General features: G+C 39.6%; 1 protein-coding gene and 1 long non-coding RNA gene across 2 annotated transcripts in view; one reads left to right on the top strand and one right to left on the bottom strand.

Annotated features, from left to right (window-relative positions):
- The window catches only part of LOC150001838 (uncharacterized), a 31,877-nt gene extending 9,474 nt beyond the window's left edge, over positions 1–22,403 (bottom strand). The window contains exon 1 of the long non-coding RNA XR_016512953.1: positions 22,255–22,403. This is a non-coding gene — a long non-coding RNA (uncharacterized LOC150001838). The remainder of the gene's footprint in view (positions 1–22,254) is intronic.
- INHBA (inhibin subunit beta A) lies at positions 16,102–26,733 on the top strand. Its single transcript, XM_090286758.1, has 2 exons — positions 16,102–16,489; positions 25,750–26,733. The coding sequence occupies exons 1-2, from the start codon at positions 16,102–16,104 to the stop codon at positions 26,640–26,642; spliced, it is 1,281 nt and encodes a 426-aa protein (XP_090142884.1). The 3' UTR covers positions 26,643–26,733.
- Positions 26,734–27,029: the final 296 nt, after the last annotated feature.

The following is a 27,029-nucleotide window of genomic DNA, read 5'->3' as shown; positions in this document are numbered from 1 at the left end:
GATAGATATTCCAACCAAATGAGCAGCCCAGCAATGGCACGGTTCTTTTAATATAAAGAATTCTCATTAAAAAAATATATATTTCAGAATATGTATGTATATAATACAAATTTGCACTTAATACAAGTTTATTTAAAATATAAAATATATTAGTATAGTTTTATCAATTAAAGACATAAACAATGGGCAAAAGCTATGAACTGTTAGTCAGAATAAGGTGCAAATGGACAATAAAATGTTTTATCTTAACTAATAAAAGTTCAAGTTAAAATAAATCATATACCATATCTGGCCTGAGGGAAAATCTATGATAACATCCAGGCCAGAAGATGGGGAAAGAGCCATGCCCTTACCCTATTGGTTGTTATGTAAACCTTCCAAAGGGCAATTTGGCAATGTATATGAAGACCTTATATATGTCCATACTCTTAAATCCAATAATTAAACTTTTAGAAATTTATCTTAAGGAAATAATCAAAGATGCTTGAAAATATAAAAATAATCTGCCATACTATTTATAATTGCAAAACTTTGCAAAAGCTTCAAAGTACAATAATAGACTGGTTTAAAAATTAGGACACATCTATATGAAAGGTTATTCCCAGTTATTAATATTTTAAGGACAAAAGGGCCATTGAAAATACTCATCATATAAGTGAGAAATATCATTATAAAAATTATATTTATAGTATGATATCAATTGTGACATGTTTTTCTAATTTTAATTTTAATAATGATCATTTTAATAATGATTCTGAGAGGGATAATTATATATGATTTATATATTTTTGAAATAACAATATTAATGTTAAATTTTTAATTTGTTTGTAATAATACTGTACGAGTCAAAATTACAATCTTTTCATAATAAATTTATCCTATTGTCAATTTTTATTTATAAGCAAAAATAGCCATTTTTATTTAGAAAATCCTTTTTTCTTATATATATTTAATTAAATTTATTGGGGTGACATTGGTTAATTAAATTATGTGGGTTTCAAGTGTACTGTTCTGTGACACATTATCTCTATGTTTTGTTTTGTGCTCACCAACCAAAGTCAAGTCTCCTGTCACCATATATTTAAACCCCTTTACCTTTTACTACCTCCCCATCCCACTTTCTTCTGGTAACCACCATACTACTTTTGTGTCTATAAGTTTTTGTTTGTTTGTTTTTCTTATGTGTTCATTTGTTGTTTTCAGTTTTATATCCCACAGATGAGTGAAATCACATGGTTCTTGACTTTTCCTGTCTGATTTGTTTTGCTCAACATGATATTCTCAAGATCCATTCATGTCACAAATGACAGTATTTTATCTTTTCTTGTGGCTGAGTAGTATTCCATTGTATAAACCAAATCTTCTTCCAATAATCTATCAAAGTATACCTTAGTTAGCCATTGTGAATAATGCTGCAATGAACACAGGGGTGCATATATATTTGAGAATAAATTTCAAATTTTTGTGGTAGATACTCAGAAGAAGCATTGCCTGGTCATATGGTAACTCTATTCTTAATTTTTTGGAGAAATTTCCATACTGTTTCTCACTGTGGCTGTACTAGTGTACTGTTCATTTACATTTTCCACATTTTATTCAAAGACTGTGTGTTACTTTTACAATTAGGAAGGATACCATTGAAAAAAGGAGAAGGTGACCCTTATTGCTACCTTAATAGGCTTTCATTCTGTACGGATGAACAGAGCGCCTCAGTCTCTTCCCACATGCACAATAGTTCATTCACCTTGGTTATGGATACTCCATAAGTCAGTAGGATTCTATCTTGAGATTTCACATTTCTCTAGTGATTATATTCATTTATCTGAACCTCCCAGGAATTTTTATAGACTTAGGATATGTAGTTATAAATGCCCACGTATGACTTTACTTTGGTCACACTCTTAACAAAGACCTGGTGTTGATGTCTTGTGCTTAGTCATTCTTTTGCCCTGGTTCTCTGCAGGCAGCTGTTAGAAATCAGGAGTCCCCCTTTCATTGGAGAAGAGTGAGACAAAACATTACTCAATTCAGTAGCTTGGCTTCACTAGCCACAAACAGGTTAATGGGCATGATCAAATTCATACCTACAGTCTAACACAGCCACTGACTCTATCTAAACCCCTACATTGCTTCTTAGTAAGCACATATTATTTGGAGAAGTGTCTATTCAAGTCATTTGCACATTTTTTAATTTGATTGTTTGTTTGCTTTTGGTGTTGAGTTTTATAAGCTCTTTATAAATTCTGGATATTAACCTCTCATCAAATGTTTTGGTGAATATATTCTCCCATCCAATGGGTTGTCTTTTAATTTTGTTGATGATTTTCTTTGCCATGCAAAACCTTTTTAGTTTGCTGTAGTCCCATTTGTTTATTTTTTCTTCTTTTGTTTGTCTTGTCTGAGAAGATATATCAGAAAAAAATATTGTTACAAGCTATACCTGAGATTTTATGGCCTATGTTTTCTACTAGGATCTTTATAGTTTTGAGTTTACCAGTTAAGTCCTTGATCCATTTCAAATTTATTTATATGTGTGGCATAAGAAGGTGGTCTAATTTCATTTTTTTGGACATAGCTATCCAATTTTCCCAACACAATTTATTTAATTAATGATCTTTAGCTCATTTTATGTGCTTGCCTCTTCTGTAAAATATAAATTGACTATAAAATTGTGGGTTTATTTTTTAGCTTTCTATTTTGTCTCATTGACCTATATGTCTGTTTCTATGCCAGTAGCATGCTGTTTTGATTAGTATGGCTTTATAGCATAGTTTGATATTAGGTAGCATGATTCCTCCAACTTTTTTCTTCTTTCTCAAGATTGCTGTTGCTATTCAGGTCTTTCGTGGTTTTATATAAATTTTTGGAATATTCACTTTAGTTCTGTGAAATATGTCATTGGAATCTTGATAGGAATTGCATTGAATCTATAGATTGCTTTGGGTAGTATGGACATTTGGATGATGTTAATTCTTCATATCCAAGAGCAAGGTATCTGCTTCCACTTACTTGTATCTTCTTCAATTTCTTCAGGGGACAAGAAGGACAAACAGATGGACAATAGACATATGAAAAGATGCTCAATGTTACTAATCATCAGAGAAATGCAAATTCAAATGACAATGAGATATCACCTCACACTTGTTCAAATGGCTTATCATCAATAAATCAACAAACAAAAAGCGCTGGCAAGGATGTGGATAAAAGGCACCTTTTCCCACTGTTGGTGGGAATGCAGATTGGTGAAGCCATTGGAAAGCAGTTTGGAGTTTCCTCAAAAAATTTAAAATGCAACTGCCTCATGATTCAGTGATTTCACTTCTGGGAATTTATTTTAAGTAATCTGAAACATTAATTCGAAAGAATATATGCACTCCTATGTTCATTATAGTGTTATTTACAATAGCCAAGATTTGGAAGCAGTCCAAGTGTCCATCAGTAGGTGAATGGATAAAACAACAATGATATATTTACACAATGAAATATTATTAGGCCATAAAAAAAGAATAAAATTTTCCCCTTAGTGACAGCATGGAATGATCTGGAGAGCATTATGTGAAGTGAAACAGACAGTCAGAGAAAGACAAACACCATACAATTTCACTCATATGTGGAATCTAATGAACAAACTGAACTAACCCGAAAAATAGAGAAAGTCTCATGGATAGAGAGCAGGGTGACAGCTCTGAGGCAGTATGGCTTAGGGGGTGGAAAGAGCAAAAAAGAAAAAGAAGTCATGGGCACAGACAGCAGTGTGGCGATTGAGGGGGTAGGTGAAGGTGGAGAAGGTATAAAGGGGATAAATGATAATGGGAAAAATTTGATAAAATATAAACTATTAAGGAAAGGAAGGAAGGAAGATAAGAGAAAAGAAAAGAAAAAGAAAGAAAAGGAAAAAAAATAAAAGAGTAGAAAAAAGAAGAAAAAGAAAGAAAAGACATGCTATTCTTCATGGTATCTGTTAGGAGGCAGCAGATATTGTGGCATCCTTTCCTGTCTAAAGTAAGCTATCAGGCTGGAGATCCTAAAGTTGCTATGTATTGTATTAATATTTTACTTACCATGTAACATGATCTGCAGTTCCTTCCTGCACCAGCTGATCATTTTAGGGAGCCAAGCCACTCATTTATTAGAGTGCTTATAATTCCAAACTGAGCAAAGGTGAAATCAAGTAATAATTTGTCCTATGTAATTACTGCATTGTGCCTTAGCTGAGCCAGTTTCATCACTATTTAAATATTACAAAGCCTTTCCTCCTCTTTTGGTCTACCATTTTGTCTCTCACACATGCCCAAGTAAGCTTTATTTTGACTCTTTAAAATACCCTCAGGATGGGACTGCACATAAACAGATGAGTGAGGATATCTATAAAACTGCCTTTGCAAGGGCTGCAATATGTTAGTTTAAGAGGATGAAGGATAGCTTGGCCTGTGGTAAAAACAATTTTTGTCCTGATACATACACATTACACAGGGGAACAATTTTTAAGATAATTCCTGTTGAGCTTGATTTTTCAGCTGTTTTAGACTTAAATAGGCATGCTGATTTCAAAACTATACTTAGTTTTCTTCTATCACATCAAGGTTTTTCTGTACAGCTTATCTTAATGTGACCACTCTAGGCTGGACTGGGCCTGGATCGAAGGAAGCACTAGCGCTCTCCTATTGGCTGAGAGCAAAACTCCCTTGAGTGGGGAGGGGTGGTGGGCGACCTTGGAGACCACCACCAGGTTCATACTTGTCTAGGCTATTCAGTTACACATGAGACAGTATGGTGAGAGGTGATGTGCTGCTCTATATAGTGAATAGTATTCCAAAGTGTATTCTGAGTTCTTGTCTGTATACAAGGAGGCAGCAGAATTTATTATTTTATTTACATATGTACTTATTTCCTTTTCTTCAGATCATGTCTGCCTCTGCTATTTCTCATTGTGAGTGCCTAAACAATCCTGATGCATTTTGTTATATCTGTGGCAGTTTCACCATTCCCAGTCAAAGAACAAACATCAGTGCACTTGTCAGGCAAGCCTATTTTGCATATTTTAAAGTAAAACTTGGTGATCAAGATAAGTCTTGGGCCCCTCACAAGGTGTGCAAGCAGTGTGTCAAGAGTTTACAGATGTAGACGAAGAGAACACGTGATAAATTGCCATTTGGTATACCTATGGTTTGGTGAGAGCCCAGAGATCATTCAAGTGACTGTTACTTTTGTATAGTGAAAACGTCAGGATATAACCAGAAAAATAAATGTAAAATAGAGTATTCTAGTCTACTGTCAGCTATACACCCAGTGCCTCATTCAGCTGAAATCCTAGTGCCAGTTTTCATTGAACTACCCTCTTTCGAAAAACAGGAGTATGGTAAAGAACTAAGTGACAATAACAATGAAGATTTTGAAATTGAAGATGACTCAGTTCATAAGGAATTTGATCAGCATGAGTTGAATGATTCAGCATGAGATTTGGGACTATCCAAAAAGGCTTCAGAACTCCTAGCATCAAGACTGCATGAGAAAAACTTGCTTGAAAAACTTGTGAAGGTATCCTACTTTTGATCTAGACAAAGTGCATTTCTGCAGTATTGCCATAACATACATGGTTCAATTGAGGAATTGGGAATTCCAATCTATAATGCAACTGAATGGTGACTGTTCATCTATAGCCCAAAGCAGAGTTTGAAATGTGTCCTTCTTCACAATGGCAGTTTATTTGGTGCATTCCCAGTTGGCCATTCAGTTTGTTTTTGTTAAGAATATGAAGAGAGTCATTGATCTGTTGCAATATCACAAGCACAATTGGTTAATCTGTGTTGACCTTCAAATGGTCTGCTTCCGTCTTGGTCAGCAATGCGAATACACCAAGTATCCCTCTTTTCTGTATATGTGGGACAGCAGAGCTCATGAGAAGCATTGCGTGGAGTCGAATTGGTCTCCAAGATCTGACCTCAAACCTGGTGATCCAAACATTCTACATGAGCCACTTACTGATAGAAAGGACATTATATTCCCCCCTCTGTACAAGAAACTGAGTCTCATGAAGCAATTTGTTAAAGCTTTGCCAATTGAAGGAGACTGTTTCAAGTATCTCATTTTGGCATTTCCTAGCCTGTCATTTGAAAAGATAAAATACCTTAATATGTATGTTTGGTAGAAGAACTTTACTTTTTTTACACAATTTGACTTACAGTAACAATATGTAGCCTTTATATGAATAAAATAACTCTAAATAAACAGTATATTCAGGTAATTTTTTTCTTTATTTTCCTTTGTATGTACATTTTGTATGATTTTTGGGACAAAGTGAGGGTACCTTAAAAAGTTGACGTGATAGAGAAAATCTGGAGTCATTTTTGGGTCAGACGCCAAAAGTTAGTCTAAAACAAGTGTCAGATCTAACTCAATGAAAATTGTGTTCCCCAGTGTTATGAAGATGCTACTTTCTCATCTATCTATCAGATACATAAAAGTGGTAAATGTTGAATTTTAACCCAGGCTGTCCAGCTGCAGAATCACACACTTAACCACTACCTTTAAGCACATCTTTAAATGGACTTCTTCATAATTTAGACCCCTGGAGTTCAGAGCCTGTGCCCTTGGTAACCATGAGGCCAGAGGTAGCTGTGTCCACTCATATTATTCACAGTGTTCATGACAGATTGTCCTCTTTAGTAAGATGTCAGCAGGGCCAGAGTAAACCAGGAGTCATTTGGGTTGCTGTGATTATAAAGCCTGCCTCCATCTCAAGTTCTGTGGAAAACCTGCTGCCTTGAGGACAATGACCCTTGGTGAGATTTGGCCTTTGTATGCCTTCATCTGAAAACTAAACTTTTCTGTGAGAATTTGGATTGAAGGTCAGAGATGATTGCTCAGTGGGGAAAAGTGTGAAATGGTAATAGCTTTCATATGACACTTGAAAAATGTTATAATAAAACTGAATAAATTGGGGCATGAGTTAGCCAGTCCTTTGACTAATGATGTCACCCACTTTCTGCTTCCTCCAGTCTATGATTAATAAAAGGGAGATTATTACAGTAACTCACTCCTAGTGGGCAGCAGTGACATCAGCAGCAGCTGAGCAAACTGACTACATTTAGTTGTGCGTGTATATGTGGGTATTTTTTTCCCTGTGACTAACATGAAGCTAACAGCATCTAATAAAACAAAAGCTCCTTGAAATTTGTGGAATTTATTGAGTGAATTCATTTTTACAGGGAGCACCATTTTAATTATTCTAATTTATTTTATAGTTAAATGATGTTGGAATGGACTAAAATTACATGATTAGCTTTCTGCTGCTCTTTATTCAGTCATCACAAATTAACCCCTGGTTTTTGGAAGAGAGGTTTTCTGAAGCTTTTTCCTCCTAATGGAATGACTCTTCATTAATCATTCTATCTCATTTTTAAAAAGGAAGTCAGTGAGTATTAATAAAAGGGACTGTGGCCATAAGTTATTTTTTGAAAGTTCAAGACTAGTTTTAGAATTCAGTGGTTCTAGTTAAACACTTAGAATATTGTGCTTAATTAGTTCACTTTTCAAGCTAATAAAAACTAACAGAAATCCTGCTTGCTATTTTACCTTTGTAGACTTGACCTTCCTAAAATTAGAGTGGGGCACCTGGAAATATTTACTAACCATGTTGAGCCAATGCCAGAGCACACTGTCAGTATATATGAATATACACAGCATGGAACAACGGCACTCTGTGGTGTGGGTCTGGACATGCTTCGGAGGTGCTTCTACAGAGGGCAGAAACTTTGAATTCTATCAGCACATGAGGTAGGCAGCAATTCACTGATAAAAAACAAAAATACACACAGGACTGCTGCTGGCCTGTTCTACCTTTCCCTCTAAAGCTACAATTTGGGAACAGTTGTGGGATGTCTTTGTGGATAGGCAAAACTGGATTTCTACTCTTATCTAGGTCCAAAGGAATGTAGATGCTAAATCTCTATACCTCAAGTCAGCAACATGGAACTTATTCCCCAAGGGGAACCAGGTGAGAAAAATGCTTACAATAGCTGTTATATGTTCTTTTTTGATTACTTCTTATAATATTTTGTAGCAAGAGGAAGACCAACTACTGTGGCAGATGTTTTCTGATTGGATTAGAACTAAGCTATGATAATCAATTTCAAAATATGTGTTGGTCAGGAAAAACTTTGAGGACATAATTATTCATTTGAGTTAGTATTTTTTCAACATATGTTCTTTATAACATCTTTACTTCTCTCTATATAGAGATTTTCACAAGTACTAAATAGTCAGTAATTGGGAAGAAATCCAGGTGTTCCTGAATCATTTGGAAGTTGATTGAGGTGTTTGGTTCCAAAATGACCAGTTACCTGAGGAGACTGATTCACACATTAGAGTTGATGAGATGGTGCTGGAGTGTCTAACACATTCCCCCTTATGGCTCTCTTCATCTTGTAACAGTCTCTGACTGACCCTCTCCTTATGGATGATCCAAGTCACTCAGGGACTAAGTGGTGAGTCAGGGAAGTTGGCCTCATCATTCAGGGAATGGCATTTCACATCCAAGCTAGTTTGAGCCAGACAAATTCCCTTTTGTGTATCTCACCAACATTTGTTGATTATTATTATTATTATCTGTGATATGGGATCCTTCATAATAGCTCCCTAAGGATCACAGGAGAGCAACACCTGAAGGGGATTGGCCTTCCTTCAACAGTCATACAACTTCCTTTTAAAGAGGAAGTTTAAAAAATATAATCTTGCTTGGAAAATGCATTAGGATTTAGCAAATCACTCTTGTGTTATCTCTTTGGATATTGTGTGTAATTCCCCTAACGTATTGAACAAATAAAATCAAGCTGTATTATATTTATTTGCTCTGAGAGAAAGGCATGGTAATCTCACTTTTGTGAATTTTACTTCAGGGAATTCTGTATTGCACGGATTTATCTGATACTGAATTGCTAAAATGAATAATTCAATTCCTCATTCACTTACTCTTTTCCATAAATCTGTTGCTTCCTAACAATTCAGGTGTTGGCCAGTTCATCTCATTTTGTTGTTGGTCACTAAGATTCTCCTTTTCATTAGATCACAAAGCTAGCAGGAAGTTCAAAGACCACACTGGAGAGTTGGTTGGGAAAACAACAACATTGCCAAAAAGGTACCCTTACTCGGTCAGTATCTACTGTGTGGTGTTGGTCTTCATTAATCAGGAAGCATGAGACACAGAAGGAGGTAGAATCACTTGAATTATCATTTTTCAGAGTTGGCAAGGCCCTTTGGGCCATGGATGTGAAAGGAATTATGTGAAACTTCAATATAGTGACTCTAACTCATGGGTCCTTAACTCTGGGACACATAATATTTGGCCAAATAATTTCTCTGTTGTGCAGGCCATTCTATGCATTATAGATATTTAGCATCATCCCTGGTCTCTGCCCATTAGGTCCTAGAAGCACCTCCCCATCTCATTATGCCAAGCAAAAATGTCTTCAGACATTGTTGAATATTTCCTGGGAAGCAAAATCACCTCCATTGAGAACCATTGCTCTGGACTAAAGGATTAAAATGTACATTTTTATCTTTCATTAATCATTTAGTTCTAGCATCTGGGTTCCCTCTGTTCAGACAAAGCATTTCCAAATTCTCTGAACACAGAGCACTCATATATAGCATGAGGCCTTGTGGAATATCCCAGTGATTCTCAGAGAAATGAGAGGTTAGGAGAAAATTTTGGATTAACTATTCTGACTCTTGCTTCCTACTGAATTCTGGAGGAATTTTGATAAATAAGTCTCTCTCTCTCTCTCTCTCTCTCTCTCTCTCTCTCTCTCTCTCTCTCTCTCTCTCTCTCTTCATTCATTGATTTAACTTGAAAGCAAACAGCTTTCCAGTTCAATCTTGAATGTGAAATACTGACCCTTCTTTGCCCCAAATCTCTACCTAATATGTAGCAGACTGCCCAGGAAACAGGTGGCATTTGCCAATCCCATATTCAACCTAAACCATTTGATGAAACTCCCCAAATCTCCCTGCATCAAATATCACTCCAATTCTGAGCACGTTTTCTGGATTCTGAGCTTCCCCTTGAGGGAGTCACCACTCCCCACCTAGGCAAGGTTTTCCTTCCTTGAGCCCAGAATGACACATCAACTGCTGTGAACAACTTGATTCCTTTTGATTTCTCTCCATAGTCACGTTTCATGTTCTGTTTCCCAGACAGCATGAACCAGAAATCATGCGTTTTTGTAAACAGATTTTTCATAGGAAGGAACTAAAACACCCTGAGTTGTCAGCAGCCTAGTCTGTGCTTTGAACCCCCAGCCTTGTGCCATTTCAGCTGAATCAAAGGACAACTTCCCAGGCACCTACTAGGGATGTTCACATCTCCTGACGTGTATTTTTCACTGACTAATAGCAATGCAGTTAAACAGCTAAAATAACAGAGCCATGAAATGTAGCCCTCTTTTCAGGGCTGTTTCCTTGTTCCAGGAGTAGTGAGCAAAGAGACAAATTAATTGCACTGATGGAAGTCAAAGGACATATGGTTTGCTTGAGAAGAAAAACGAACATTCTTGCTTCTTGTTCTATGCTAACTTCATATGGGGACAGCTGCTGCCAAGAGTAAACACCACTACAGGTTAGCGGTGCCCTAAGATGTGTGTCATCATAGGCCACAGGGAGGAACAGGGACACTGGTCTCTTCCCTCATTGCACCACTGAGCTCTTATCCTTAAACGAACTTTGTTTTTGACCAGTTCTCTAATTGTGATGGAAAACACCAGTTCCCCAGCAAGGCACAAGCCCTGGAGTTAGCAGCAGCAAGACAGGCCCTAATTGCTCCATTTACATAAAAGTAGAAACATACAACTTCTAAATATAAATCTCTGGCACATCATGCCTTTTGCAATTACAGTAAAATAAGGTACCATAGTTTCCCTCTCAGTTCCTTGTCGCAGCAAGCTGCTCAGCCGGGATTTCCAGGGGCAGTTCCTCTAGCAGAGAACAGAGCCCTGCAAATGCTCCAGCGAGGAGTTGGGCGCTTTGTGAAGTGGCCAATCTGGCCGGCTGCACTAGGTGGGAAACGCTATGGCAGCAATTCGCAGTCTAGCGCAATTGCTGGTAGGGCCCAACTCCACCTGGGACGTCAACACCCTTGGCGCGTCTCTCTGTCTGCCCAACCCCCAGCTCGCAGGTCCCCATCCTGGTCCCTGACACTGGCTTTGCTTTCGGCCCTGGCAATGAAGGCTGGTTCAGAAATTCCCCGCTGCACTCACTGAACAGTGATTTTTTTTTCCACTCTGAATTCTTTAGCTGCCAAAAGGGGGCAAAAATCAAGAGCTGCTCTGAAAAGAACTTGCCCTTTCTGGTGCTCCGGGTAAAAAATAGAGGCGGCCACTTCGCGCAGCTAGGAGGTCGCGTTCCGGCGTGATCCCAGGGAGCTGCCAGCAGGTGTTGCTCAAGGTACGGTAGCAGCAAAGCAGCAGGCCGCAGGGCCGGGGTGTGGAACTGCTCGCGGAGTAGGCAGGAAGTGAAAGAGAAACCAAAACGAGGAAGGAAGAGATGCTTGGCAGAAACTAGGCTGAGCAGTTTACCCCTGGACCCTGGTGTTTGGAAGGAGAAAGAACACTCCCAGTCCAGAGTATTCGAGAGCAGTTATTTTAACAAGCCTGCCTCCTCTGCCACCTCCACCTTCATTTCCACTGAGTGAGGAGTACTTTCCCGTGTGTCTCAGGTCTGAGGCTGGGGGCTCAAGTAGAGAATTACATAACAGCTGGTGGGCTAATCTGACATTTGGGTATCTGATGGCATACTGGGTCTGAGTCACACATGTAGTGTGCCTTCTCTAGTCAGGGCGCTGTAGATTCCTGTGATACAAATATTTAGAAAAGCATTTCTGAAATGGATCCCACTTTATGGATGAGAACACTGGGGTTTGAGCTACATGGTTAGTATACAATGGGACTGGGGTCTCATCCAGGTTCGTTGTATGCCCCAAACTCATAAACATGATGGTATCTCCAAGACACCAAGATTCAGGCATGGGGGAGGAGGTGAGTTTAGGTGCCTTGCAGGCCATTGCTCTCCTTGAGGGGTTCATCAAATAGGGTGGGGAAGTTCCTTTCTTATGAAGAGGTTAAGTCCCTCCAATTCTAAACTGATGGTCAAGTGTGGAGTTAACCAATACTGATCCTGTTTGTATTTTTCCTTCTCACATTTCCTGTTCCTCTCAACATAATGATTTAATTTCTGACTTTATTTCTGCATATGCATTTCTTAGAATACTTTCTTTCCTCTGTACAGAGTTCAGCATCCACATTTTCTCTGTATTTGGTCAAGGAAGACCCTCTTACACAGAGAGCTTCTGGTGTCCTAAAGGAACCAGCTTAAACTACACATCAGGAAGCCAGAGCCTCTATATTTTGCTTGTGGGCATAGTGGAAAGTTTATTTTATGCATGTTAAATTCTGCATACAAAACAACATATCTGGTCATATGGCTTTCATTAGCTCCCAATTTTGCACATTTTAGTCAACTTGTCACAAGGACCCAGTTTATGCTTCAGCTATACTTCAATCTATCCTTCTCCACCATCCTTGTCTGAGAATTCCTTCCTCCTGTGTTATTTTCAACTTGCTAATACCTCCCCCTCCCCCCAAAGAAAATTCTGACCAACTTAACCCCTATTTGAAGGAATGGTCACTTCTTTTCATTAATCTTATTTTATGTTTATAACAATTTAGAAATTGTAGGACTTCAAGATCTAATAAAGAAGAATGATGTATGAAATTTTTTTTGAAGAAGGGGGAATTCTAAAAATCTGAATACTTATAATATTCACTTGTAGAGCATGACTATTTCCAAAGTTCCTGATGATAAATGACTTATGAAGCAGGCATTTAATTTCAAGATGTAAAATAATATAAATCTGGGGAGGGTAGACCATCATTATATATATATATACGTATATATATATATAATTTTTTATTAATAGAATATTTTATTTTAAAAAGTAAAATTAGAATACCTATAAACAGTACTGTGAATTTTCTTGCCTGTAAGAACTAATAAAATGCTTTGTAAATAGAGGCAACTTCATAAAGTAACAGATACTTTATGTGAAGACATAAAACTAAACCTGAATATCATGAGAAGTGTGTGTTTGCGCAAATAGTAAAAGAAAAGTTGGAAGTTGACACTGAATGAGATTCCAGTTTTCTAAAAGGTAGTCTAGTCAGCCGGAGGTTTACTGGCTCAGTGATCACCCAGTAGTGTCACAGCAGCTAAGAAAGACTTTCCATTAGACAATTATTATGAAATATGTCTCACACTGGAAAAACTAGTCATCTGCTGATGTCATGCTGATTCTAACCAATCCTAAACAAAGCCCCAGCCCTCCTGTTTAAGTGGTACCAAGTATACAAGTAAGTAGTGCAGTATAAAACTTCACAGAGCCAATACCATGAAGAGGAACTCAGACAGCTGTAACTACAAGATACAAAAGGCTGCTAGTGAAAGAGAGAGCACCGGAAAGGTAATGCTTTTTAACTTACTTGTTAGCTATTTACATATCCATAGTCAGAATGATTAGAAGGAATTTTACAGCTGATTGGCACTTCAATGCACATTATGATTTGTACCTTTAAAAAAATATTCAAGCAGCTTGAAACAGCATTTGATAGTGCAACATGCAAATAGAGTGTGTGTTTATGCAACCTATTCAGCACATATATATGAGTGCACATGGCAAAGAGGAAGCTATTTGTTAAGAGCTGCATTCATAAACAGCAAATTTAGGGAACACAAATACAGAGCATCAGCATGCGGATAAATTGCACATATCTAAATACTAATATTAGGATTTGAGTTGTTTGGAGTTTACTTGTAAAACTTAATTGGACTACAAACTGCTTTGGATACTCTATCTCTGATGCCAAGTAGCTAGATTACATTAAACGTTAGGTTTCAAAGGCATTTTATTAAATAATTATAGTGCAAATACCCCCTTCCTCATTTTCTTTTGTCATCTCCTACTAAAAAAATTAGACTTTTTAGGGAATGTTGTCAAAGTCTTAACAATAACAGCAGAGTAATTGATGTTCCTGGAGGTGAAACCCCAAAGGTGATAAATGGCTTATAACACAGAAAGTCTTACGAGTAGTTGTTTTGGGAAAGGGGGACAGTGTATTCAATTCAGAAAAACATTGGTACCTGTGCAAACTGTAATTTTAACTTAGTGTCACAACTTTCTCACCCTCCTCCCCTTCCCTCAGAGTTTATGCTCATAATAATGACACTTATTAACATTCTTCCCCCCTTCCCAAATTGACTTTCTTGACTATAATGCTCTGAATACACTAGGTGTCAGATATAAGCTGACTGTATCTACAGAAACTGAGAGGGCTTATGTGTGGGAAAGAAACCCAGAGGGAAGGAAAGCTTTAACAGATGGACCTCTTAAAGATACTTCTGCAAGATAAAAGCATTAAGACAGAAAATGAAAAAGGGGGTGGGGGTACAGGGAGGAGAATAAAAAAAAAAAAAAAAAACCTCAGAGAGGCATTGTTTAAAAATTCACATTTTTCTTTTACTGTGAACACTGAAATCCATGATGATTTCATCACTGCTGTTCCTTCAAGAGAAAAATAAGCCATCAAGGGGGGCAGGATGGAGTAGGGGCAGGCTAAAAAAAAAAAAAAAAGATGAAGACAAAGAAAATAATTTCCCAATGTAGTTTAGAGATTCTTTCCCCACAGGACCAGTAATTCAAGTTGTAGGAGCACACTGTTTGTATAAAATAATGTGGGAAAGGCCAAGTGAATTTTGAATTTTATCTGTAAAGTCAGGGTAAGTGGTGGTAGGCTGTAATTCCTAAATCTGAGTGTGTGTGCGTGTGTGTTTTCAGTGCAGAAGGGGGTGGCTCCTAAGGAGAGGAACATGTAAAAAGGCTGCCTGCCTGCCTGCCTGCTTGCGGATCTTTCAGTGCTCAGTGGCATTTTGCAGGTGGGAAAAGAGTGTGTTATACGACCTCAAACAAAAGTTCTGTTGCCCTCCCCTCAGATCACCTGCCAGTGCTGAAAATCCTGAACATTTAAATATAAATGAATGGGGAACTGGTAGATTTCCAGTATTCCCTTTTGCCAGAGCAATTGACTGGCCCCTACAGCCCTTAGGTCCCCCTGCCCATCTTCCTGATCTTCCCTACCAGTTCCTTCACCTCAGGCACTCTGCGGTCCACCTCACAGGCTGGTGGGCTTTGAGTTACTTAAGAGCTGTGGCTCGGAGAGTGGAGGGGTGGTGGGGACAGATTGTTCAATTAAGTCATCCCTGCTGATTGAGAGAGCAGATTTACTTGGGGTATTCTTTCCCCTCCAAAAGAGGAAGAAGGTGAAGCAATGGGATTGGGCAAAGAAAAAAAAAGAAGTAGAACAAAATTGGAAGAATTTCTTTCAGAAAGGAAAGTAGAACTCCCGAGAATGGTGCTATTTGAAGAGAGGTGTGTGTGAGGGAGCAGTGAGCAGAAGGAAAGCAGCCTGTCAGAAAGCAGGCTGTCCCTCCCCTTCCTAATCACAGCCTTTACTCACAAACTCCCTCCCTCTCCCATTCACTCACTCACTTAGGGCCAATCGTTTTCTCTCTCTCTCTCTCTCTCTCTCTCTCTCTCTCTCTCTCTCTCTCACTCTCTCCTTTTCCCTCTCTCCTCTCTCTCTCCATTCCTCCCTCCCTCTCTCTCCTTACCCCCTTCTCTCCCTCTCTTTTCTGTCCCCCTCTCTCCGCTCTCCCTGTCTCTCCCTCCCTCCCATTCTCTCTCTGTCTCTGTCTCCCCCCCACCCTGTGTCTCCCTCCCTCCTGTCTCCCTCCCTCCCTCCCTCCCTCCTTCTCTTACTCGGAGACAGTCAGAACTCTCCTCCCTGACAGCCACAAACCTACAGCACTGACTGCATTCAGAGAAGGAACCTGCAAAGAAAACTTCACAGAAAACTTTTTGTTTTCGTTCCAGAGAATTTGCTGAAGAGGAGAAGGAAAAAACCAAACCAAACCAAGCCAAACAAAAAAACCTGTGTGTGAGGGGGGAGGAAAAGCAGGGCCTTTAAAAAGGCAACCACAACAACTTTTGCTGCCAGGATGCCCTTGCTTTGGTTGCGAGGATTTTTGTTGGTGAGTTGCTGGATTATAGTGAGGAGTTCCCCAACCCCGGGATCCCAGGGGCGCAGTGTGGACCCTGCCTGCCCGTCCTGTGCACTGACCACCCTTCCCAAGGATGTACCCAATGCTCAGCCAGAGATGGTGGAGGCCGTCAAGAAACACATTTTAAATATGTTGCACTTGAAGAAGAGACCCGAGGTCACCCAGCCAGTGCCCAAGGCGGCACTTCTGAATGCGATCAGAAAGCTCCATGTGGGCAAAGTCGGGGAGAACGGGTATGTGGAGATAGAGGATGACATCGGAAGAAGGGCAGAAATGAATGAACTGATGGAACAGACCTCAGAGATCATCACGTTCGCGGAATCAGGTGGGTGCTGGCACTGAGGGTGGGGGTATATATTTCTCTGATTGTCCTAAGAGCAACTTCCTTTCCCTGTAAACTGTCTGGGAGGGTCATTAGTTATTTGGTGATGGTAGTAGGCTGGCAAAGGGGAGGTTGGGGAGGAGGAGAGGACTTCACAGAAATGGAATTCTTGTGTCCTGGCTGGAGATGGCTAGCTTACACTTCCTAAACTCATTTGGTCACCGGGAGAAAGCTCTACGGCCAATCTGGAGCTGGAAGCCGGTCTGTGAGCGGCTCTCTTGCCCTGCCTGTGGAGCCAGGTCTGAGCAGCCTGATGAAAGCTGAAGAATGTTCGGGTGTTGGGGGAACCCAGAAGGCTTTCGGATCCTATCCAAAGTTTTTATTGGAGGTGGGGTGAGGTGAGGAGTGCAGGATTGGGTTGGAATGGCACAGATGAAGTCATTGTCTTAAAACCTTCCCTTTAGAAGTCCAGTCAGGGGCCACATCAGAGAAGCAGAGCAAATATATTAGTGACAATCATTTTTACCTTTAGATACTCTCTCTATAAGAGCACAGGTATCTTATGCTAAGTAGTAAGGAATTATTTGGGGGAACAGTTGACATTGACCCAGCAATTACTTTTGAAACATTGACTTTTTCCTCTCTGCACTGAGGGGAGGAGAAAAGAGTTTTGTTCTCTGTAAAGTTACTAAGAGCTCTCTGCCAAGGAATGCAACCTTGACAAAGTGCTCTCAGATACTACACTGAACTCTCACTCAATCCTTAAGAGGAAGAACTTTAATAAATAGATTCTAATCATTGGCTGAGTACCACACTAACCTGTTGCTGAATAGAAAATACCTGTCAAAAGTGGAGGCAGAAATCTGGAGCCATGTTACATTTAGTTTTGTGACAAATTCTTTTGCATGCCTACAAGCCCATGCACACCCAGACACACAGATATGTTAATATCATGTCACTCTCATGGTAATGCCAGACTAATGAATCCCATCCCTTGGCAAGTCTATTTGAAAAGAATACCATTGTTTTGTTTGATAGAGCATATGTCCAGTAAAGTATGTGCAGGGACTCCCAGAATTTCTGTTTTAAAGTTTGCCGCAGCAGTATAAACAATAAAGGCAACACTCAGAATTTCCAATCCTGAAAACCTGTTGACTCAGATGTTCTGTTTTCAAGAAAACCTTCCAAAACTTGGGCATCCTTTTGTGGGAGCAGATAGCCTGCTGGTTTCCTGGCTTCCCCCTGTTGGAGAAGCCCCGCTGTCCTGCAAGCTTCCTGGCAGGGAAGTTTAGCTTCTCACCAGAGCTTCCTTCTTTTAAAGAAGGTCTAACTTTATTTCCGTGAAACTCTTTCTTAAAACTCTTTCTTAATAGAGCCCCAAGGCACAGGAGGATCAGGATTTTGTGTTTTGAAGTTTTTTGAGGAAAAAGTCAGGCTGGAGTTTTCAAGTTACCACCCAATTTTTCTTGACCTTTCCTTGTGACAAGGTAGGAAAGAAAGTGTTTAATGACTTTGGGTCTTGTGCAGGGAATGGATTGTGCAGTCCAGAGGTCAGCTCCCTGTCCCAACACAAAGGGACCCTTTATGTTTTTATATACCAGTTGCCACACATGATGACCTTAATTGCAACTCCTCCTCAATTGACTTTACCACATCATATGACTAAGTATACCTATGTCTTTGACCACTTTAATATACTGATGGTAGCAATATGTCCTGCTTTCTGACTTATCTGACTTGTGCAACAAACAACTCTCTTGGCATTGGGATATTTTTCAGTGAAAAAATTTGACCTTTTATATTTTTTCTTATTTATGGACTTCATCTCAGTGAAGTCCATAAATAAGTTACATTAAATCTAAATTAAATTAAATCTTTTCATTTTTAAAAACGTTTCTTTTAGGTGTTTAGTTTGAAAGAAATTGAGCTACTTTTAAAAAAAGTGATTCATTTGACTCATTTGTTGACTAAAGTTTGAGGGTTGTAATGGAAAACTACTCCTGGTTGAGTTTATAACTTGACTTTGGGTGAGTTGCTGGATTCTTAGACTAGGTTTATTGCACTTGCTTATATTTCTCATCTGAGAAGTTTTCTCAACTTCAAGTTGATTTAGTATGATTTCACAGATTTAATGATTGCTATATGAACAATCAGTTCTCCAAATAGAGTACCATGTGAGTACATTGCTGTTATTTTCCTGGGAAAGAAATTTATCATCTGAATGATTGTAGTGAATATATGCAAAAGTCATTGCTTTTGGTATAATTCAACTTAAACAAAATTCAAAATATGTCAAATGTCACGATTTTTGGAGAATAGCAAAGGACATTCATTTTTCTTTTCCTTATAAACTATTTTGTATAGCTCAGACTCCTGTCAATAAGTGTCACCTGCATGCATGCCACAGATGTACACCCATAGATGCAGCTTTCAACTTCAAAATTCCTCATATTTAATTTTTGCTTCTAGTTTCCTTGATTATTGAATAAAGGCAAGACATGGCCACAGCAGTTGAAGGAATGCAAAAGTTCAAGTGCTTATAATGCTTTGAAATGAGTCTGTCCCGTTGTGCTCAGGTGAAAAGTGCTCCATCTTTGTAAAACTGATATGAGTTGTTATTAAGTAATTGGCTAGGAATCACTCTCAAGCTCTCCAAAATTTATTCCAACAAACAAAAGTGATTTTTTTTATGCCACCCAAGATTGCTCACCAAGGTTATTACATTCTTTGTATGGCTGGCACAGACTCCTTTGTGTTTAACATATTAAAGGAAAGGAGGAAGGGATGAGCAGAGTCAAGCCAGCTCTCACTATGATTGTCATTGGAGCTAAAGTCAGTGGCCTTCTTGATGGCTATATTTTATTTTATCATATTTTGATTTATGACAATAGCTGGTCAGTCAATGTACAGTGACAATATATTGCTAAGTCTCCATATGCTGCCAAATTTGTGTGCTGATTCTGGAAATTGAATTGGCAATTGCTAGCACTTGTTGAAGAAAGACAAATAAAACATTAAGAATTGGAAAATGCTCACACAGCTTAGGTGTTGTTGAAAGCAACAGTAATCTCTTCTTTTGTAGAGTCTAGTTAAAGAAGATGAATTAGAAATGTACACTCCCCAAAAAGGGATCTAAGAAGGCTTGCTTAGGTGACTATATCTTCCACCCCAAGAAAGCCATCTTAAGGTGGAGTTGACTCCCAGCATTCTATTCTAGTCTTCTAAACTTTTCTGGGAATACCCCTTACTGAAGGGTGTTGTACACTTTCTTCTCTGAATAATGGGACATGATCAACCACATGGGGGCGCATTCCAAAAACTTTTTTTAATCTAGGGAAACACAATTTCACCTACTGGAAGCCCCAGTCTGTAGCATCCTAATCTTACTGAATAACAGTTTCTGCCTCTATGTCTCAGCCAGGAAAAGTTAAGATTTTATGGGATGGGAGGAACATGACTACCTGTAATACATTCAATGAGACAGAAGGAAAGGAAATGGGAATTCTAGGGGTACATGTGGACTTTCCCAGCCTCTGTGGAAGACAGAGGAATGATACATTTCAGAAGCAAACAAAACAGTGTGTGGAGAAATGTGACCGTGAATCATCAACAATATTAATTTGCTCACACATCTCCCCTTAATACTGCTGCCTAGGCTTTTACAAAACTGTCTTCCATTTCCCATGATTTTGTTGCCTAGCTTGCCTGTCTTATCAATGCTTTACACAAGCAACAAATGACAAGTTAATGCAAACAAGGAGGAAAAGGCTATTTATTTAACGCCTTGTGGGAACATTGTGTACAGCTCCAGCTTCAAATGATGTGTTTGTTTCCAAACTGAGAGTGTGGAGAGAGGAGAAAAGATGTGAGAGATGAATAGTGGTTTGAGCCTATGAAGTAGGTGTATTAGAGTGGGGGTGAGAGGTGTCAGGGTAGAAACTTGGTTTTAATATTTGGAGAACTGGGAGAAATACCTCCCCAGGCCCTTTTCATGAAACTACTTATTTGTCTTGGCCCTTTTTGCTAAAATATACTTGAGCATGCTCTCTGAGCTGTGTTTCAGAATTCTTTATACTTGACTGGTTCCTAGATCTCAAGTAAAAAGTGTAAACGTTCTCAGACACTTTGAAAAGTCTCTGAAAGTCTGTGCGTTGAACCTGAAAAACTTTTTCTACTTCTTTTGGGAATCTAACACCCCTTTCTCTCTAAATATTTACACTTTTTTTTTCATCGCCCTTAAAATTGAAGTACAAGAATGTGGCTGACCATGTACAATTCAATAGCAGATCCTAAGCAAAGATATAATAGCTAAAAAATCAATTAAGATAATTTATAACAAAACCTGCAGTTCTACTACAGGCCAGCCTCTCTGCTGTAGGTGAAAGGAGGCATAACCTTTATGTCCTCACCTGCTGCCTTATCCAGAAACCCCTTGAAGCAGCCTAAATGCAAAGTTAGTGCTTCAGTAAACACACATGCTGTAACTGGTAGCTCTGTATGCTACCACCAGTGATAGAATACAGATATGGATCTAGGCACAGTGAAACCTTGGTGAAGAATGGGAAATTACAGTAACAGCCATATTTTACATTGAGTCTCCCCCCGCCCCATGGTGAGTTTAAATCCTGTATAAATAACATGGTTTTTCCACACTAACATTAGAGATATTACCCAAATGTAGAAGGGCATCATACTTTATGCAGGGCCCCAGTGAGGACAACAAAACAAAGGTGAAACGCTGAGTGTATTGCTTATTTCATTGGAAATGTTCATGTGCTCATCTATCTACAAGTCTGAGTTGCTGGACTTGGGGGATGAGCTGCATCCTGGTATGGGAGAAGGGAACAATGAAGGGCTTGGCTGCTTAACCCTTGGCATTGAATTATTACAAGCATTTGAAAAATTCTGAAAGCAAAGAACAATCTGTTTTCAGGTGTTTTTGCTTCCAGTTTCCACAGTCTTTCCTCTTTCTAATCCCTTCCACTGGCAACATCTCAGAGGTGTTCCCTATAAGATGCGAAATCTATCTCTCCTACCCATTTTTATCCACTTATTTTCTTTCCCTTTGGAATATGTCCACTGAGGTTTAAGTGATGAAATATTAGCACCCACGTGGGTTTGTGTGGGACTTCCTTAGTGAATTACTCAGGCAGAGCAGGTTGTGATACAAACCTTGCTCACAAGCCTCAGGAAAGAAAAAAATAGCACAGAGGATGAAAAGAATATTATCAGAGTAGGTAATGAAAATTTAGCAAAGCCACCAGCTACATCTCGTTAAACAGGTAATAGTGTAGGAACCCAGTGTGCACCTGTAGAGACTATAATACTGTATCTGCTCACAAAGCATCATGGGAAGGCTTCTATTTCAGGATTTTACAGCAGGAGATATATTTAAGTCAAACCTGAAACTGATTAGTAATTGATCCTAAACACCTCAGCCTTAGGCAACCTCCTTCCATTTTGCAAATTGTTAAGCGGAGATTTGAAGAATGAACCATTCTGAAAGTATCACTGCGGTATTGCAATCTCTCTCAGATAATTTACAAATAAAGGGAATATAATAAGAGGCTAGTTATATTTTTCATACTTAAGAAATTTGAGGGTTGTAATATCTTTCTGAAACCTACAGCCCTGATAAATATTAATTCCATCTCAGCTTCTAGTCTGTCTCATTCTCCCCACCGTCTTCTGCAATGGAAGCTAAATGTAAAAGAAAAAAATATGCACTGTTTAATAAGTCAGAATACAATAGAACTTTTAAAATGTACCTGCATATAAGGTAGACATTAAGAAGACTTGATTCTCTCTCTCTTCCCCCTGTTCTCCTGAGCATTATGGCAACAGCATTTTCACGAAATAGGATCTCAGTTTTATTTAATTCCCGATAAAATATCATGCAATATACAAATGGCTGTTCCAGAAATGGACACCAAGAGAAGGAGGCGACAAGCATGTCAATTAGTAAGGGGAAAATCCAAATGTCAGAAATATGGGGGAGAGATACAGCATGCAAGCAATGGATGAGAATGCAGGGAACAGTCTTTCAGCTCAGATAATGAAACCACCGCATAAATCAGTGCCAGTTCTCTCCACAATACGAGGTGATGCCATACAGTTAATTATCTGCCAGGACCAGGATGAAAGTCATTTTATGATGACTCTCTGATCCTAATATAACAGCACCTGACAGATTGAGTCCCCTCTAATGAGTGCTCTCTTTGTACAATCCTCTCTCAGGAACACAAAATCATTTGCTTCTAAGTACAGCTCCCTGTGAAGAAGGGGTGGGGCAATCTCATGCATTAGAAATCTGTTCATGTGAAATAGGGGCTGTCCTGTAGGCTGTTACTGGAAATAAGCAGTCTGGATGGCCCTACTAATCAATTTGCATGTGCTGTCACTGGTTTATCTCAAATTAGCTCTCCCTCGCCACCTCTCCTCCCAGCATCTGTAAACATCTCTGGATGTATTTATGGAACAGCCAATGCATGGAGGTCCACAATGCCACCTGTCCCCTCTTTTTACCTGAGGACCATCTACCTTCAGCCTCAGCCACTCCTGTTAAGCATGGATCAGAGCAGAGCAGACCCTGTGGGAATGAATTACTTGAAATCAAGCTCACCCATCCTGGGGACAATACAGGTTATCCATAGTTTCACACTTGTTCCTAGAAAAACAAAACACAACCTTGTGCCCTCTGGCTTCCCTAATTTAGCAGCTACTATCTATCTGTTTTTAGAGTGGCACCTTACACAGTTTAGGGTTTCAGAAGCTGGTCTGCTTAGAGGCAGAAGAGAGAGCATTAGGGAGCTTGTAAACATTCTCCACTGTCAGGGCGCTTATGCCCTCAGTTGGGGAGCCTACACACTGCTCCAGGCTAGTCTTCAGAGGCTTGGGAGGCTTTGGCAGCCTTTACCTATGGTCTTGGAAGGTCCCTACCTACCCCCTCAAAACCAGCTACTGATTGTCTTCTTAAATTTAAATGATTAAGCTCTCCTTCCTGGAATCTTCTCTTCACTTTCTTAAAAACAACAACAAAACAAGTAAAACCCATCAATTTTTAGCAAAGGGGAATACTGGTTTCACTTTTTTAAAAAAGTCATCATGCCTTCTAAAATAAGACAGCTTTCCTCTCTAACTGCTCCTCCTCCGGTGATCTAATCACAAGCCCAGCTTTATTATTTATTTCAACTTCTGCCAGAGATGTGAGGTCAAAAGAACACCCCTCAATACCACCATCAAGGCCAGCCTCCTGGCAAGTTTATACAAAGGTGTCAGAGAACCTTTCATATACATATGCAGCCCTCCATGCCCCCAACTTCAGTGAATTTACCACTATCATAATAACCATGTGCAGTGTGTTAAATTAAGAACAGAATCTGCAGTGCACAATGCACAGAAAAGCCTACTGCAGAGAACTTGAAACTGTGCCTAGAATTTACAGTACCATAAACATCTCAGGGTGGGGAGTGATAAGTATGGCTGGATTTCCATTAGCTATGGAAATCCAGGCAGGGAGACCCTCATAGGGAATTGTAAGTTCTAAGATGAACTTACTTAAGACAGTTCTCAAATTTTTACATGGGATGCATATATGCCAGACAATTATAGGTAGGTACATGCAGATGGTGGTCATGAAAAGAGGGCATGTTTCATATGCTACCAAATGGTAAAGTGGAAGTAAGGAAAATATTTTATCAATCAAATAGTTCTAGTTTGAACACCTGCACCTTACAGTACTTGTCCATGAATAAACACACAGTTGTTAGTGGAAAGAGAAGAAATTAGATGACTTTCTAATTTTAGAGTTAGGCAAGAAATGAGTGGTTACAGAATCCAATCGCTCCACTGATATAGGGATTTTCCCTTTATTGGCAGCAGTTATAACTGACTTGAAGGAGACAAAAATGGAGAATTCAGAAGTAGGAGGTAGATCTCTTACTATAACTCAATGCTAAGGATACCACAATTTATAGAAATCAAGTAATTTTCTACTTTCTGCTAAACACTGGGCTTAATGTTACTGTACAAGATAGATAGGAACCTCAGACCTGAGCATCTTAACTAGACCAGCAGGAGAGTAGTGGCAGAGATGTCAGGGAAGGCTTCTAGAATAAATGGTGTTGTCCCTTCTGCAATCTAAAACCTTATTAAGAGCAGCCACTGTGGTTTGTGTATTGGGAGCAGGGGTATTCTAGGCAGAAGGAACAGCAGGTTTCACTGCCTGGAGGTGGTAGAGTGCACGGGAGGCTTACAACTTCAACGTTGTGTGTCAGGATCACAGAAGTTGGGACACAGGAAGAGATCTGAGGATGAAGACAGAAGCAGGTCAGACAGAGCCCAGTATCCTGGGCAGTTTCTGTTTAAAACTGAGGACAATAGGAACTCAGAAAGGGACTGTAAAGAATGACTGACATGGTCATATCCACTCTTGGGAAAGATTCCTGTTCCTGTTTCATGGAGAAATGGTTGCAGAAGGGCTTGGTTTCCTGCTGGAGAGGCAAATTAAAGAGAGAGCTGGTACCCTAACCCAGGGAAGAAGAGATGAGGGAGTGAAAGCAGGTTTTGTGACTAGGAACTGAGAGGCTACGTGCCATGCAGACTTAGGGGCTGTCTGGAGGTAGGGGTGGGAGTTGTTTGCATATTTATGTGTGAATAATATAGCCACAGCTTGTTAAAGCTTACAGTGTGTTTTTATTCATGTTATTCCATTTGATCCTTCCAAACCTATCAGATAATGAGTCAAACATCATTATGCCATTCCCACTTTATAGAACATGAAACTGAGACTAAGCAATTAGTCAACAGATGCAGACCTCTTAAGCCCTTAGACAAACTCAGATGGAGATTATCTTCTTTCTAGAGTAATAGTTGACCAACTTTTCCTGTAAAAAACCAGAGAATAAATAACTCAGCTTCATGGTCCAGACAGTCTCTATGGTAGCTACTTAATATCATATTAAAGTGCAAAAGTAGCTATAGACAACCTATAAAGAAATAAGCATAGCTGTGGTCCAATGAATTTTATTTATGGGCACTGAAGTTTAAATTTTATATAATTTTCACATCACAAAAAATACTATTTTTCTTCAACCATTTACAAATATCAAAACCATTCTTATGGTCTGTGGGCCATAATTTGCTGATCCTGTTCAAGATGGTCTGTAACAGAGACCCCATGGTGGCCTGAAATTAGTGAGTAGCCACAAACACATAAACTAACAAGTGTCCTTTCTCTCTCTTGTGCTGTGTTTCATTTTCAGGCACAGCCAGGAAGACACTGCACTTTGAGATTTCCAAAGAAGGCAGTGACCTTTCAGTGGTGGAGCGTGCAGAAGTCTGGCTCTTCCTAAAAGTCCCCAAGGCCAACAGGAACAGGACCAAAGTCACCATCCATCTCTTTCAGCAGCAGAAGCACTCACAGGGCAGCTTGGACACAGGGGATGAGGCTGAGGCAGTGGGCTTAATGGAGGAGAGGAGTGAACTGTTGATATCGGAAAAGGCAGTGGATGCTCGAAAGAGTACCTGGCACATCTTTCCTGTCTCCAGCAGTATCCAGCGGTTGCTGGACCAGGGCAAGAGCTCCCTGGATATTCGGATTGCCTGTGAGCAGTGCCATGAGACTGGTGCCAGCCTTGTGCTCCTGGGCAAGAGGAAAAAGAAAGAAGAGGAGGGGGAAGGGAAGAAAAGGGCTGGAGGAGAAGGAGGGATGGGAGGAGATGAGGAGAAGGAGCAATCACATAGACCTTTTCTCATGCTGCAGGCCCGGCAATCTGAAGACCATCCTCATCGGCGGCGGCGGCGGGGCTTAGAGTGTGATGGCAAGGTCAACATCTGCTGTAAGAAACAGTTCTTTGTTAGTTTTAAGGACATTGGCTGGAATGACTGGATCATTGCTCCCTCTGGCTATCATGCCAACTACTGCGAAGGTGAATGCCCAAGCCATATAGCAGGCACGTCAGGGTCATCACTCTCCTTTCACTCAACGGTCATCAACCACTACCGCATGCGGGGTTACAGCCCCTTCTCCAACCTCAAGTCGTGCTGTGTGCCCACCAAGTTGAGACCCATGTCCATGTTGTACTATGATGATGGACAAAACATCATCAAGAAGGATATTCAGAACATGATAGTGGAGGAATGTGGGTGCTCGTAGAGAGGACAGTGGCAAAGTGAAGAAATGTTTAATGTTTCTGAGTTAAACAACCAGAAAGTAGAAACTAAAAAAATAATAAATGAAAAGCAAAACCTGAAACAGATAAAAGAAGATGTGGAAAAAATTCCCTATCCAGGGCTCAGAGATGAAGCAAAGAAGGAGATGGGAATTGGGAAGGAAAGGGAAAATGGAATATCCTTCATTTCTTCTGGTATCAAAGTAATAATATCAGTTGCTTAAACAGGAGTATTATCCTCTCCTTTTCAGTTCCCTTTCAGAGTGAGCCTCGAAGTCAACTTGTCTAGTCTCAGATAATGTGGGCTAGCACAACCCAAATAGCATCTAGAAAGCCCTGAGTTTGAAAGGGCCAGTTATAGGCACTTTCCC

The sequence above is a fragment of the Furipterus horrens genome, unplaced genomic scaffold, assembly GCF_987537825.1.
Source record: "Furipterus horrens unplaced genomic scaffold, mFurHor1.1.pri manual_scaffold_9, whole genome shotgun sequence".
In the NCBI taxonomy this organism is placed as follows: Eukaryota; Metazoa; Chordata; class Mammalia; order Chiroptera; family Furipteridae; genus Furipterus; species Furipterus horrens.
This window is presented reverse-complemented; position numbering and strand designations above follow the sequence as displayed.

Bases quoted from the DNA above. Each gene is read 5' to 3' on its own strand.
- INHBA (XM_090286758.1), top strand. From the start codon at position 16,102: ATGCCCTTGCTTTGGTTGCGAGGATTTTTGTTGGTGAGTTGCTGGATT. The intron at 16,490-25,749 runs GTGGGTGCTGGC...TTTCATTTTCAG, and splicing joins CATCACGTTCGCGGAATCAG to GCACAGCCAGGAAGACACTG.